Genomic DNA, 14,308 nt, shown 5'->3' on the forward strand with positions numbered 1-14,308 from the left:
CAATATGAAACAATACCTTTGGACTTGTAAAATACCTTTGGACATTACATACTCAAACTTAGGCATATCAGCTGTGTAAAGTACTTGTTCGTAAAGCTTCAACTTTAGCTACAAGTAAGTAACTGTTTCTGAGTGAAGGTAAAAACAGAGAAAACATGCCAATATAAGGATGTTCCTCTTAGATATTTTATATAGTTATAAAAAAAATTCTTATCACTGTGTTCCCAAATATTTGATTTGTTCTATTTGTACATGTATATCATCTCAGGCACCAGACACCAATGTATAAAGCTTTTGTCAATCTTTCCAAAATTGAGCACTTTCCATTCAGAATAGTGCCATGCATGACATCCTTGCCTCCAGCTGGTATAGAAATAAAGCAGATAGACTTGTACTGTTCAGTGTAAAAATTGTTTTCCAGCTTGTGAACAGAAAGTTTTTGTGTTCTGTTTTGTAGGAACAGCAGCGATGAAGACATTCCCAATGCCCTGCGGGTGTGGCGTGACGTGGTTACCACGGAGACCACGGCCCCACAGTTGTTCATGTGCCTGGGCCTGCTGGAAAAGTGCATTGCCTGGGACAAGTCCATCATGAAAGTGGTGAGTAAAACTCCGCCATTTCTGTGGCTCTCTTGGGGGTTATCAGTGTCTACCTCAGGCTGTCTTTTGGAAGGACGAAGTGTTTTAGATTATAACACTTGATTAGAACCTCAAATATGTACATCTGGGATGCTAATAGGATACTAATAGACCCCCCTTGTCGTGTCTGACAGTAATCCCCCCCCACCTTATGGAAGCCATTTTACTCAAAATTCTCTAAATCTTCACACTCTAAAAGGGGACCCCTGGATATTCAACCCCTTGCTTGCGCTGCCCCCTTGTAGTACTCCCCCTTGCAATTTCTTCTAGCAAAATCCACACATAATTTGGAATATCTATTGTTAGTCCTTGTTGTTTTAAATCATGTGAAGCAGGTAATCAGATGCTCTATATAATAATTGTTCTTGGAAGTACTGAGTGTTTAGTTTCCCTGTTTGCAGTTCTGTCAGTTCTGTCGGAAGGGAGACAACGAGGCCCAGTTACTCCTGTGTGATGGCTGTGACAAGGGCTTCCATACGTACTGTGTAAAGGTAGGGTACTCTCTCTTGCATCAAAACTTTCACTGCAGTTTACAATGTCTGTATGAAGAATGCTGACAATAGTAGTAGTAGTATGAAGAATGCAATGTGTTATCATTTGTACCTTTGCTTGATTGCAGGAAATTTCGTTAGTTTTGCTTACATGTATGTCCATGTCAGATATTGCATGTTAAACTTCGTATTTAGAAGAGAATTTAATATATTTAGTAAATGTATAGCATGTAAGGAACAGGCGCAAACATGCCTGTACAATGATTGGAGTTAGACTGAATGTGTGATGTGATATTGCTTGCCTTGTAATTCTTTACTATGAAGTCAAACTCACCAGTATTTCTATTACTGTACTGGACTATAGTGCTATTAGGAACTTAAAACCATGAAATTAAATCACCATTATATAGTGTTTTCTTTTCATCCCCTCAATTTGTATATATTTGTAACATACTTATGATGTATTTGTGTGTAGCCGAGGATGACAGTTGTTCCAGATGGTGACTGGTTCTGTTCAGTGTGTGTAGCAGCTGTGAGTATACGTTAATGTTCTATTTGTTCATAATAGTTGAGAATGTGTCATACAATAGATGGGCTTGGGAAGCAAATGATTGGCCTATCCCTATTGGCTCTCACAATGAGCAGTTCAACCAATGATAGCGTTGGCAAATAACAGTTCGACCATTGAGAAAGTGGGTTCTGTCAGTTATGTTTTATTTTGCATTACTATGTTTTGAGAGAAGTGATTTGGGATATGGGATTGGTCTATTGAAAAGGCACTGCCAGATGACGATATGTACTGTGTAGAATTATATCAGTGCATTGCTATTTGTGACATTACCTTGGATAAAGTTAATTGCTTTTTTCAATGTTTTACGCTTTTATAAGGTAGAATAGACTTATTAGAAATGTTTACAAGCAAAAATAACAGTCTTTCTTCAATTTTCGATTTTCACTGGCAAAGTTCGTATGATGCCCACAAACGCTCAAAAGGGCCCAAATCATACGTTTTGAGTGAAATTACTGATAATGTTTTGTAGCCTGGTGTACAACCGTATATAGTTCCCGAGTCTCTTCTGTTCTCTCCACAAATATTCAAATTCCAACTGATTCCCAATCAACTGGGGACAGACATATTTGCGGAGAGGACAGAAGAGACTTGGGAGCTATGGTTGGATATAAGGCTAAATGTTTGGAGTCTTTGCCTTTTATTAAAACATTCAAACTGTAAAAGACACACAAGTAGAACCATCCTCACTGTGGCTTGTAGAGTTTGATTTTTTTTTAATGTTGTCCTTTGTTGCTAGGCAACTGGTGAGGAATGCTGTGTGGTGTGTGAGAAGAAAGTGACGGTGAAAGCTGCCAGGTGTGAGCACTGTCCCCGAGTCTACCACATCCAGTGTCTGGACCCGCCACTTAACAAGTTAGTACTGGGTTTCACTGCCGACATTTGGATAAGTTAGGGGCAAAGTCATTATGTTAAATGTGGCTAGGCTAGTGGACACAGCATTGAAAGGTCATGGGTTGGATTCCTAGCATTCCTGGCTAGATGTTTTATGTCCTTTAGAAAGGCACTTTACATGGTAGATACAGTAGAAGTTGTTTATTTACACACCCCATTTGCCAGCATGTTTCATGCAATTATCCGGGTGGTACAACAAGCGAAGTCGGCCATCTGCACTGCACGACCACTGGATTTGTGGATTCCGTGCAATGAACAGAAGTGTGTGGTTATCCGTTGTGCACTTAACTGGCTTCTACTGTACCTGATTTTGGTTGGGGAGGTGAAAAGCAGTAGAAGGAGAGGGTTGAGCTCCACCTTCCAATACCCTGCCCTGGACACAGTCGATAACAACCCACTGCTCCTACAGCCTCGAAAAGGCTATGGGACCTCTACACCTACCCTTTACTGGCAAACATAGCAAACTTCCACAATTTTATAAGGTTGAAATTGCAAAATGATGTCTATTGTCGAAGTGCCTACCGGTATATGTACTGTCTTGAATAAAGTATTAACCACAGATTGAAGTATCATAGACAATCATTTTGATGGTGAAGTGAGAATAACTATACTAGGTACAAGATATCAGCAACATGTCTTTGAAATTCCTTGAGATTGAAATGTAAATCAGAAGCATATGGAGCCTATCTAATGACAAATATATCAGTACCGTTGTTGGCTGGATGTCTGTGGAGAAGTACATGTTTGCTATTGTTATTGTTTACAATTTTGACTGTTTTTTCTATCTTTCAAATCAGGGCCCCGCGAGGGAAGTGGACATGTCCAGAATGCCTCAAAGCTGGGGTAAGTGGCAAAACGGGTACACTACAGTATATGTAGTAGCTCACACATAATTACATATACTTATGTCTTACCTTTAGTTTAGCTAGATGCTTGTACCTGAAAAAACATTTCGGTTTAAACCAACTGTGAAAGGTACTTCCTTCATGTCAATCATCATTGTAACCATGGTAACAGGCTTGTGATGTTTTTTGAGTTACCTGTATTCTGTAGCAAACATAGTTACGATAGCTTTCAGGAACATTTCATTAGTAGCCTATTATGTACAGTTGTTATGCAGTTTTCTGTGAACTAAATGTTGTCATGAACACCTGTCAATCACAGATCAAAGGTAGGCGGAACAGGAAGAGTAAGGAGACAAAAGAGAAGGATGCTGGGAACAGCCTGTCGGACGACTGCCCGTCCCCCATGTACGTGCCTGACAAGAAGGACAAGAAGGCCAAAAACGAGGCGTCCAAGGACTTGGCACCTTGCAGGTTGGTCATTGGATGATATCACCTTTCATGCTATTCTAATGGCGACTAGAGTTTGTGTTACTTGAACCTCATTGAAAACATGCATTTGAAATATTTTACTTGAGCAAAACAGGAATTTTATTTGTTGTGTTTGAGTTGGTAAAATGAAGCAAATTTAAGTTAAGTTTAAGTCCTGCCCGCACCAAAATTGGCACTTAGGGTGGCACCCATCTCAGTTTCAGTAGGCCTTAAGCCACACAACTTTGTGAAATCACTATAGCATGGGGCTGGTCGACTGATAGTTGTGTGTTTTCAGCTTCCACACAAAGCAGCATGGTAAAGTCTTTGGTCTGATTCGGCCGGGCATCGAACTAGCAACCTACCAAATGCAAGGCGAACACTCTACTCACTAGGCCGGGCTGAAGTCAATTTAACCCATTTATATTAAAAAAATTAAGAAAAATAAAGACATCATGCAAGGATGGACAAGTTTGACTTTAAGATATTGTTTGTGTAATTTACAATTTTGATATGTTGGACTTCAAATCAGTTCATCCTCTGGAAAGAATTAAATTCTTAAACTCTAGCAAAACCTACTAGTAGTACATAATGTACATCTGTGTTACACAATCTCAGATAGGTTACACGACATGTGATCCCTTCTCTAGCTAACGTACAGTGGTGAAAGTTTCCTATTTACTAACACTAACAACTCTGTTCCCCCTCTCTAACCCAGGACAATCTTACCAGAGCTGGAGAAGCATGAGGATGCCTGGCCCTTCTTAGTTCCTGTCAACACCAAACAGTTCCCCCAGTACAGGAAAATCATCAAAAAACCCATGGACTTATCCACCATCAAGAATAAACTCAGGGATAACAAGTAAGTATCTAATCTACAGGGAATGGCAGGAATTATACCTTTAAAGGACAGCATCAGAAAATTTTCAATTCTTTATTTTCCAGTAGTTTACTCATTAAAAAGTTGATGTACGTCAATTTTTACATTGATCCGCCTAATATGACCCTGTAGACACGTTTGAACTTCGCGCTCTCCTCCTCTCCCCGCCGCGCTGGCCGATGACGTAATGGCCTCGTTCTGATCGTCTGAGATTGTATGACGTCACGGATCCAAAACTTCTAGCCAGCCATTTTGCTCGGTGAACCTCGGTCCTCTCAGCGGTAAATAATCACCCCGCCATTCTGGAGTTCAGTTTGTTGTCATTGAAAATTACTTTCGTGGACCTGTAAGTCGCATTGTGAGCTGTCTACGAAGCCATAGTCCCCGGGAGACTGAACATGAATAAGCTTGCCTGCGTGTGAACCGCGCGGCGACGGAACGAAATCAAAACAATGGTGGTGGGGGAGGTTCACGCACCGTGCCATTCTGGACTATTACAAGAGCGAGTTCGGGTCAGTTCTTACCTTCTCCTTTCCGGACAGCACAGCGATAATTACACGTAAGCTTCCACGAATTTTGGTTGAATTCACAATTGTCCAACTGGCAGGGACATTAAAAAAAATCATTCTCTGACAACATACCCTTGATCGCTACATATCGAACGATCCCCCTTCCGCGCCGAAACATACATACAGCATTGTTGTTTTTACATACAACACAGGCCGGCATTGTGAATGGCGCGAAATGTCGGCTTCGTTTCAGAGTCCGTGATTTGTTTTGAATGAACCCCCAGCAATCTCCGCCAAAGCTACATGATTGAAAAACCGACCAGTCCAGATAATTTACCCGAGAAACAGAAAATAAAGTGAGAGGCGAGGCGTAACTCGCACGATCTGTACATGTTGTGGTGCTATCTGTTTCGGCGCGAAAAGGGGGTTGTTCGATATGTAGCGATCAAGGGTATGTTGTCAGTAGAACAAACGAGGTCTACAACTGTGAATTCAACCAAAATTCGTGGAAGCTTACGTGTAATTATCACTGTGCTGTTCGGAAAGGAGAAGGTAAGAACTGACCCGAACTCGCTCTTGTAATAGTCCAGAATGGCACGGTGCGTGAACCTCCCCAAAAACCATTGTTTTGATTTCGTCCCGTCGCCGCGCGGTTCACCCGCTGCAGACAAGCTAATTCATGTTCAGTCTCCCGGGGACTATGGCTTCGTAGACAGCTTACAACGCGACTTACAGGTCCACGAAGTTAATTGTCAACAACAACGGACTGGCTTCCAGAATGGCGGTGTGATTTCCCGCCGAAGGGACCGAGGTTCACCGAGCAAAATGGCTGGCATGGCCAGAAGTTTCAATTCTGATTTGCGACGTCAGCGCGCAGGCAATCAGAACGAGGCCATTACGTCATCGGCCAGCGCGGCGGGAGAGGGGAGGAGAGCGCGAAGTTCAAACGTGTCTACAGGGTCATATTGGGCGGATTAATGTAAAAATTGACGTAAATCAACTTTTTAATGAGTAAACTACTGGAAAATAATGAAGATTTTCTGATGCTTTCCTTTAAAGACATTTGTATAATTAAGTTACATGTTGCAACATCATTACTTTGAAGGTTAGGTTTTTTGGTACTGTTTGTGTGTGTGTTGAGGGGACAGCATAACTTGAACTGTCCTTACGATATTTAGCAGGTGGGTAGGGATCGGGTAAACAATGGGCCTCCTAGCGGCTTCCTAAGGTACTGCATTGGAACTTGAAGATTTCATATTTTTCCCTTTGTTGGGTTTCATGTAAAGTTTTTAATGGATTTCAGTGGATTGTGGCTACCGGTATTCTTGGCCTATGGAACAATTGATTATTTTTTTGTGTGAAAGATCTCAATCTGTATCCAGTGATGTCTTAAGGATTTTCAAACCATTGCAACAAGGGTTTGAAGAACTTACTCCAAAGCTGAAAACTGTACAAAAACTTACAATTTCTCCTCAACATCGAAGGTACCGGTCGCGGGAAGACTTTGCGGAGGACGTGAGGCTGATCTTCGACAACTGCGAAACGTTCAACGAGGACGACTCTGCCGTCGGGCAGGCCGGGCACAACATGCGGGCGTGTTTTGAGACGCGGTGGTCGGAACTTACGACAGATGGCGGTTACAGATAGGAGAGGGAACGCACCGGAAACTGACGAATCATCCGCCACGGCCAGTCATACAGCTTTGCAACGATACCTGTTAAGAACTTTGATAAACATGCCGCTTGAAACTTTGCACAGATGCAAGCTGATTTACCAGAAAGATAATCCTGACTCTTATGCTTCTGATGGAACAAAAGAAAATTGTGGAAATGGTGCATGTGATATTGCAGAATACTCTGACAAACAAAAAAACTTGCTCACAGCAAAACAAAGCTTTACATGTACAAGGCTGTCTTTGATGGCCTGGTGTTTTCCACAAGCCATGCCGAGCTTACCGATGTACAGAAGTACCAAACACAATCAGGGATCTGTGTTGTACAGTGGTGTGATCATGTGATTGTTTTATGTAGGGTTTTACAATGCAGGACAGTGTGGCCGTAGGGCAGATATAGACTGATCTCACTGAGTGCAAGCTTATTTCATTCCAAGGTGACCCAGTGTCATAGGGTTTGAAAAACTGTGGATACAGTTGTTGTGACCTGCAAGAGCAGAATTACTATAAAAGAAGCACTGAAATGTCACACCTGAATATCACTCATTAGATATAAAGTAGATAAAGAATTGTGTATGTATAGAAATGTTGCAGAATTGATCTGAATGTGGAATAAACCTATAGCTTGTAAGGCAGACTTTGAAAGCTGTACTTCTGGCTGATGATTGGACAAACAGTAATGAACTGATAACATTGGCTCATCATTGATTGGTTGGCTTATGCAGTCAGTTGACCATGTGACTTATTTTGAATGTGTTTTTCCTTCTGCTGGTTGTGGGTTAACTTAAACTAAATGTTAAATGGTGTAAGACATTTTAGTGTGAAAGTAGCTAAGTTGATAGCATTCCACAGTTTCCTATGGTGTGTGTTTTACAGGGAGACCCTTTTACTGTATGTATTTTCTAGGCTGAATATGTACATGTAGTCGCTGCTTTGGCTGGACTATTTTGGGTGGTGGTGGGAGAATGGGTACCTTTATGCAGTGTCAGTAAAAAAGGGCAAACGACTTTGTTGCTTACAATCCAAGCATAGCAACTATGTTAGACACAAACATACGTCCAGACAGTAAAACTATACCTCCTTCACAAAGATTCTACAGTCTCATCATGTTTTAAAAAGTATTTAAAAACCGATGCCACACTATCATTGGCTGTTTCCTCCTTGACAGTTGGTAGGTTCACACCATTCTCAGCTCGAACATTGTAACATAAAATTGGACCGTATGATACCTCTAGGTGTGACACTTGAAAATGGCTTCTACCGGAACAGATTCTATATGACTTTAGTTTTGTGATCCTGTATTTATTAGTAACACTTGTTCACTGCCTCACAATCATCATATTTTCATATACCTCAATATAATACTGAAGAAGATAATCAATCATGCTGTATAGAATAGTACCCTGGATACAAGGATGTATATAGATACAAGTGTATTTCACAACTGTTGCGAGGAGCATCGATCATTGCTATGTAGATTTTAAAAGCCATACTGAGCACGAAATAATGTCTCTTTCCTAAATTTCCAAAAAGAGCACTTATGTACAAAACTTGTAACTCCACTTTGGCACTTGCTGGATTGGTTCTAGATTTAGTACGCTTTGTCAACAATTGATTTTCCTTAGACAAGTCAGTGTCATATTGTTTATCTCAAATCAACATTGTTGCATTTTGTTTCAAAGCAAAGCAAAACACTTGTATTGACATTTCTAACTCTGATATCTGAAATCCTACAAATTTCCGTGGCTGCTGGTATAGATGCTTTAGATATTGTGTAGAGGTGTTAGTAAAATTTTCTACGAAATGAATTTCATTTTGATGTTTTGTTGCCGTATTAATGAATGCTGTTTTTTGGTCAAATTTGTAGATATTTTAGTTTGTATTGTTTGTTACTGCTTTTTTTTACTGGAAATTGTTCACGCATGTCTGAAATGAGATGGAGATTTTGTGTCTTGTCATGAAGGAGAATAGAACCTGCTTTATGTATGGATAAGTAATTTCATATCAACATACAATAAGCAGGTATTCACTTCATATAAGCGCTGTTCACATCCGTATACAATAGATAACCCATGAGTATGGAGTCATCAACACTTTTGCATACACGTACGTCACCCCACAAGTTTAGTGTGCTTGAACCATTTTTCTCGTGGATAGTGTTAGCAATACTTGAACATTGTGTACAGTGAAGTACTGTGTCAGACATGTGAAATGGGCCAGTTGTACAGATGGTTTTTTGCAGTTTCAACAGGTAAGCCAGAAGGAAGAATGTTTAGGTGAACTTGATCACATTTTTACAGCGAGTGAACTGTTACATTACTCAATACAGATGACCACACTGCCTGATAAAGAAAACACTGTGTTTTGTGGTTATTGTGTTCTTCAGTTATAGATTGAAGGGGAAACATACAATACGGTTCCATACTTTTTGGTCTTACAGACACTCTGTTACTTTTCTTTTGCAACAATTTGTATGGGATCCTTTATATTTCAGACAATGCCTTAGTACATTGTTTTCGTTATCTTGGTATCTGTAGAATGTAACATATTTTCGTTCAAGAACACTTTGGAACCAACTGAAAACGTATTGCCAACGACGGTTTTTGTAAAAAAAAATTTCAAGGAAGATTACTAGACAAATAAGTGACATATTTCCGTCTGAAAGAAAGGAATGATGTTTAGTACCAAGGGCAGGGGCACCAGTCTTACTTGTGTTTCATTCAGCACCAAGGATGGGCACCAGTCTTGTAGCTATATCATTCAGCACCAAGGACAGGGACACCAGTCTTGTAGCTATATCATTCAGCACCAAGGACAGGGACACCAGTCTTGTAGCTATATCATTCAGCACCAAGGACAGGGACACCAGTCTTGTAGCTATATCATTCAGCACCAAGGACAGGGGCACCAGTCTTGTAGCTATATCATTCAGCACCAAGGACAGGTGTGCCAGTCTTGTAGTTATATCATTCAGCACCAAGGAAAGTGCTCAAGTCTTGTAGTTATATCATTCAGCACCAAGGACAGGGGCACATGTCTTGTAGATATATCATTCAGCACCAAGGACAGGGGCACTAGTCTTGTAGCTATATCATTCAGCACCAAGGACAGGTGTGCCAGTCTTGTAGTTATATCATTCAGCACCAAGGAAAGTGCTCAAGTCTTGTAGTTATATCATTCAGCACCAGGGACAGGGGCACAAGTCTTGTAGCTATATCATTCAGCACCAAGGACAGGGGCACATGTCTTGTAGCTATATCATTCAGCACCAATGACAGGTGTGCCAGTCTTGTAGTTATATCATTCAGCACTAAGGACAGGGGCACCAGTCTTGTAGATATATCATTCAGCACCAAGGACAGGGGCACCAGTCTTGTAGCTATATCCTTCAGGGGCACCAGTCTTGTTGATGCGTTATTCGGCACCAGGGACAGGGGCACAAGTCTTGTAGCTATATCATTCAGCACCAAGGACAGGGGCACCAGTCTTGTAGTTATATCATTCAGCACCAAGGACAGGGGCACCAGTCTTGTAGATATATCATTCAGCACCAAGGACAGGGGCACCAGTCTTGTAGCTATATCCTTCAGGGGCACCAGTCTTGTTGATGCGTTATTCGGCACCAGGGACAGGGGCACAAGTCTTGTAGCTATATCATTCAGCACCAAGGACAGGGGCACCAGTCTTGTAGTTATATCATTCAGCACCAAGGACAGGGGCACCAGTCTTGTTGATGCGTTATTCGGCACCAGGGACAGGGGCACAAGTCTTGTAGCTATATCATTCAGCACCAAGGACAGGGGCACCAGTCTTGTAGTTATATCATTCAGCACCAAGGACAGGGGCACCAGTCTTGTAGCTATATCATTCAGCACCAAGGAAAGTGCACAAGTCTTGTAGTTATATCATTCAGCACCAAGGACAGGGGCACAAGTCTTGTAGCTATATCATTCAGCACCAAGGACAGTGGCACTTACCTTAGACCTTAGGTCTTCCCGTGCCGTAAGGCACATAAGGCAGCAAGCTTCCATCGTCCTCTGTCGTTTGCAGCCATTTCTGCCTGTACCCAAGGGATGCCAGCTCTTTTCAGATCCTCAGTGAAAGTCCTTCTCCATGTATTTTTGGGTCTGCCTCTTTTCCGTTTTCCACCTGTAGGAATCCAAGTCATGGCTGTCTTGGAATACCTATGGTTCGGTAGGCGCAGGATGTGCCCTGCCAGCTGCATCCTCTTCCCTGTGATGATTTTACTTAAGGGTTGGGAGTTGGCCCTTCTGAGTATTTCCTCGTTGGTGATGTGCTCTTGCCATCTCACTTTTAGGATCTTCCTCAAGTTCCTCTGGTGGAACACATCTAACTTCTTGTTCAGTCTAGCTGAAGACTTCCATGTCTCACTGGCATATACTGCTGTGGGCAGGACTATACTGTTGTACAGGCGGAGCTTTGTATCCAGATCGATGGTGCTGGTTGACCAAACCTTGCGCATCCTCCGGAATACCGCAGCCGCCTTTCCGATTCTGCAGTTGATATCCGGCTCTACGTCACCACTGTTGCTGACCACACTGCCAAGGTAGGTGAACTGGTCCACTATCTCAACCTGGTTGTTGTTGACGCTGATGTTCAGTGGTGGATGGTTGATGTTAAGTACCACTTCCATTGCCTTGGTTTTCTCTGTGCTCACCCGCAGTCCAACCTTCAGTGGCACTAGTCTTGTAGATATATCATTCAGCACCAAGGACAGGGGCACTAGTCTTGTAGCTTTATCATTCAGCACCAAGGACAGGGGCACAAGTCTTGTAGCTATATAATTCAGCACCAAGGACAGGGGCACCAGTCTTGTAGCTATATCATTCAGTACCAAGGATATGGGCACCAGTCTTGTTGGTGTTTCATTCAGTACCAAGGATATGGGCACCAGTCTTGTTGGTGTTTCATTCAGCACCAAGGACAGGAGCACTAGTCTTGTAGCTTTATCATTCAGCACCAAGGACAGGGGCACCAGTCTTGTTGGTTTATTTCATTCAGCACCAAGTACAGGGGCACCAGTCTTGTGGCTATATCATTCAGCACCAAGGACAGGGGCACCAGTCTTGTTGCTATATCATTCAGCACCAAGGACAGGAGCGCCAGTCTTGTAGCTATATCATTCAGCACCAAGGACAGGGGCACCAGTCTTGTAGATATATCATTCAGCACCAAGGACAGGGGCACTAGTCTTGTAGCTATATCATTCAGCACCAAGGACAGGGCCACTAGTCATGTAGCTATATCATTCAGGACCAAGGACAGGGGCACTAGTCTTGTAGCTATATCATTCAGCACAAAGGACAGGGGCACCAGTCTTGTAGCTATATCATTCAGGACCAAGGACAGGGGCACCGGTCTTGTTGGTGTATCATTCAGCACCAAGGACAGGGGGAGCAGTCTTGTAGCTATATCATTCAGCACCAAGGACAGGGGCACAAGTCTTGTAGCTATATCATTCAGCACCAAGGAAAGGGGTACCAGTTTTGTAGCTATTTCATTCAGCACCAAGGACAGGGGCACCAGTCTTGGTGTGTCGTTCAGTACCAGAGACTGGGGCATAAGCCTCGAAACTCTAGCCTTTCGTCCCTTGTTTGTTGTACACTACTACGGACCCCAGTCGTGGAAGAACTGGTGTCTGCCCGTTAACTGCAAAACCGACTTCGCGCCTGTGGACGGCCCAATACCTGTCTGAGCCATGGAGGTCCTATCGGCTTGTTTTCCACTGCCGTGTACGTCGCAGGTGTGAAGTATCCCCTATCACATCCCCGTTTTCCAGTGTCCATTTCAAAAAGGCCCGTACATCACTAGCGAAGCGTCTCGCATTCCCATATTTGGCCATTTCGCTACGTGATGGGTTCTCATTGGGTTTATCATGCACTTCTATTTCCGACATACAACATATCAAACATTGGCACATGTGACATCGCAGATTAGAAAATCAAATAAAAATGCCTGTCACTGTAAACCACAAAAGGAAAACTTTATTCCAAATAATGAATCGATCATTAGACAACATGTTGTCATGATTGGTTGAATTGGATAAGTAAAGCAATGGAGCCGTATGCGTCCTAACTTTGCAATAGTTGCAATGTCTGTTAAACTTTCTATGCAAGAGGAACAATTTTATTGTTATCTTTTTTTAAGGCCTAAAACTCTCAAAAGCTACTTTCAAAATCATTAGGGAGCTTTGTCAGAGGATACACACTCATCGATACACAGTTGTACAGATTGAAACTACGTTGCATGCATATTTTGATTGTACCAGTAAAACAATTAAAGGTTGCATGTTACATGTTTACAGGTGCTAAGGTCTCATCATACACTAAGAAGCAGCAAATTATCAACAACACTGATCAAACGCAAGACACAATACCACTATATAATTGATCAATTGATATCATCATATACCCCTCTGGAACAAAGACTATGCAAATATCGTACAGAGAACAAAAGTTATTCTGTAATAGAATGTGGTTTGTATAGAGAAAAGAGAAATGAACTGTATAGGCTTGTACAGAATCTATTTCCCTATTTCATACACTTAAGTTCTGTAGAAAAACCACCAGTATTCCTAAACTAGACAAACCATCAATCATAAAACATATCAGTTCTTTTATCTCCATTATAACTAACAAGTGAGGAAAAGTTTGATTTATTACGATACTTTTATCTTGTATCTGTTAAATGTTTTTCTTCAACATGTCTTATTGTGAAGACATTTTGCCCGGTGTGGCAAAAATGTGCAATAAAGGCCTCATTCTATATTCAGTGATGCAACGCATACGCTTAAAAATCTATTGCATATCCATTGACATTGTCTTTGGCTCTTTCTGATTGAATAAAGAACGCTTTCAAATTACAGGCTTACTTATTTACTTGTATGATCTGACGAACCAGATGCTTGAAATGTTCCGGTCCCTTCCTGAACAGCTTGTTGGGGTTGAGGATACCGTGTCCCCGGTCCGGGGTGTGCCGGCCGCGTCTGGAGCAGGCCCCGCGCAGGAGCTCTCTCATCACCGGGTTACTCTGGATGTCCCTCCTCATCTCCTCACCACCTGCAATGTCGTTATAAAAATGTTAATGATAATGATAATAATGATAATAATAATGATAATGATGATGATAATGATAATAAATCACAATTATGCTGTTCTTTGTGTTTTAAGTCGCTCTAGTAAGAGCACTATTCTGCAGTGTCTAAGGCCTATGTCACATTTCCAAATCGGGGCCCGGCCGGGTAGCTTTCAAGAACAAAAAGTATAATATAAAAGAAACCAAACTACACAAGACAAAGAGAATAGTCGTGGGCATTATCTGTG

General features: G+C 41.9%; 2 protein-coding genes across 26 annotated transcripts in view; one reads left to right on the top strand and one right to left on the bottom strand.

The window, feature by feature from the left end:
* Positions 1-9,320, top strand: part of LOC118403307 (bromodomain adjacent to zinc finger domain protein 2B-like) — a 69,662-nt gene extending 60,342 nt beyond the window's left edge. For all 25 annotated transcript variants that reach the window (XM_035801967.1, XM_035801976.1, XM_035801970.1 and 22 more), the window contains 8 exons: positions 458-599; positions 1,040-1,129; positions 1,605-1,661; positions 2,437-2,552; positions 3,389-3,434; positions 3,756-3,907; positions 4,623-4,766; positions 6,778-9,320. In XM_035801967.1, the coding sequence (XP_035657860.1) occupies positions 458-599; positions 1,040-1,129; positions 1,605-1,661; positions 2,437-2,552; positions 3,389-3,434; positions 3,756-3,907; positions 4,623-4,766; positions 6,778-6,940 (910 nt within the window). In that variant the 3' untranslated portion in view covers positions 6,941-9,320. The remainder of the gene's footprint in view (positions 1-457; positions 600-1,039; positions 1,130-1,604; positions 1,662-2,436; positions 2,553-3,388; positions 3,435-3,755; positions 3,908-4,622; positions 4,767-6,777) is intronic.
* Positions 9,321-13,853: 4,533 nt separating this feature from the next.
* Positions 13,854-14,308, bottom strand: part of LOC118403497 — a 2,313-nt gene continuing 1,858 nt past the window's right edge. The window contains exons 3-4 of the mRNA XM_035802221.1: positions 14,203-14,230; positions 13,854-14,044 (exon numbers count right to left, since the gene is read on the bottom strand). Coding sequence (XP_035658114.1) covers positions 13,854-14,044; positions 14,203-14,230 — 219 coding nt within the window. The remainder of the gene's footprint in view (positions 14,045-14,202; positions 14,231-14,308) is intronic.

Source organism: Branchiostoma floridae, chromosome 16 (assembly GCF_000003815.2).
Source record: "Branchiostoma floridae strain S238N-H82 chromosome 16, Bfl_VNyyK, whole genome shotgun sequence".
In the NCBI taxonomy this organism is placed as follows: domain Eukaryota; kingdom Metazoa; phylum Chordata; class Leptocardii; order Amphioxiformes; family Branchiostomatidae; genus Branchiostoma; species Branchiostoma floridae.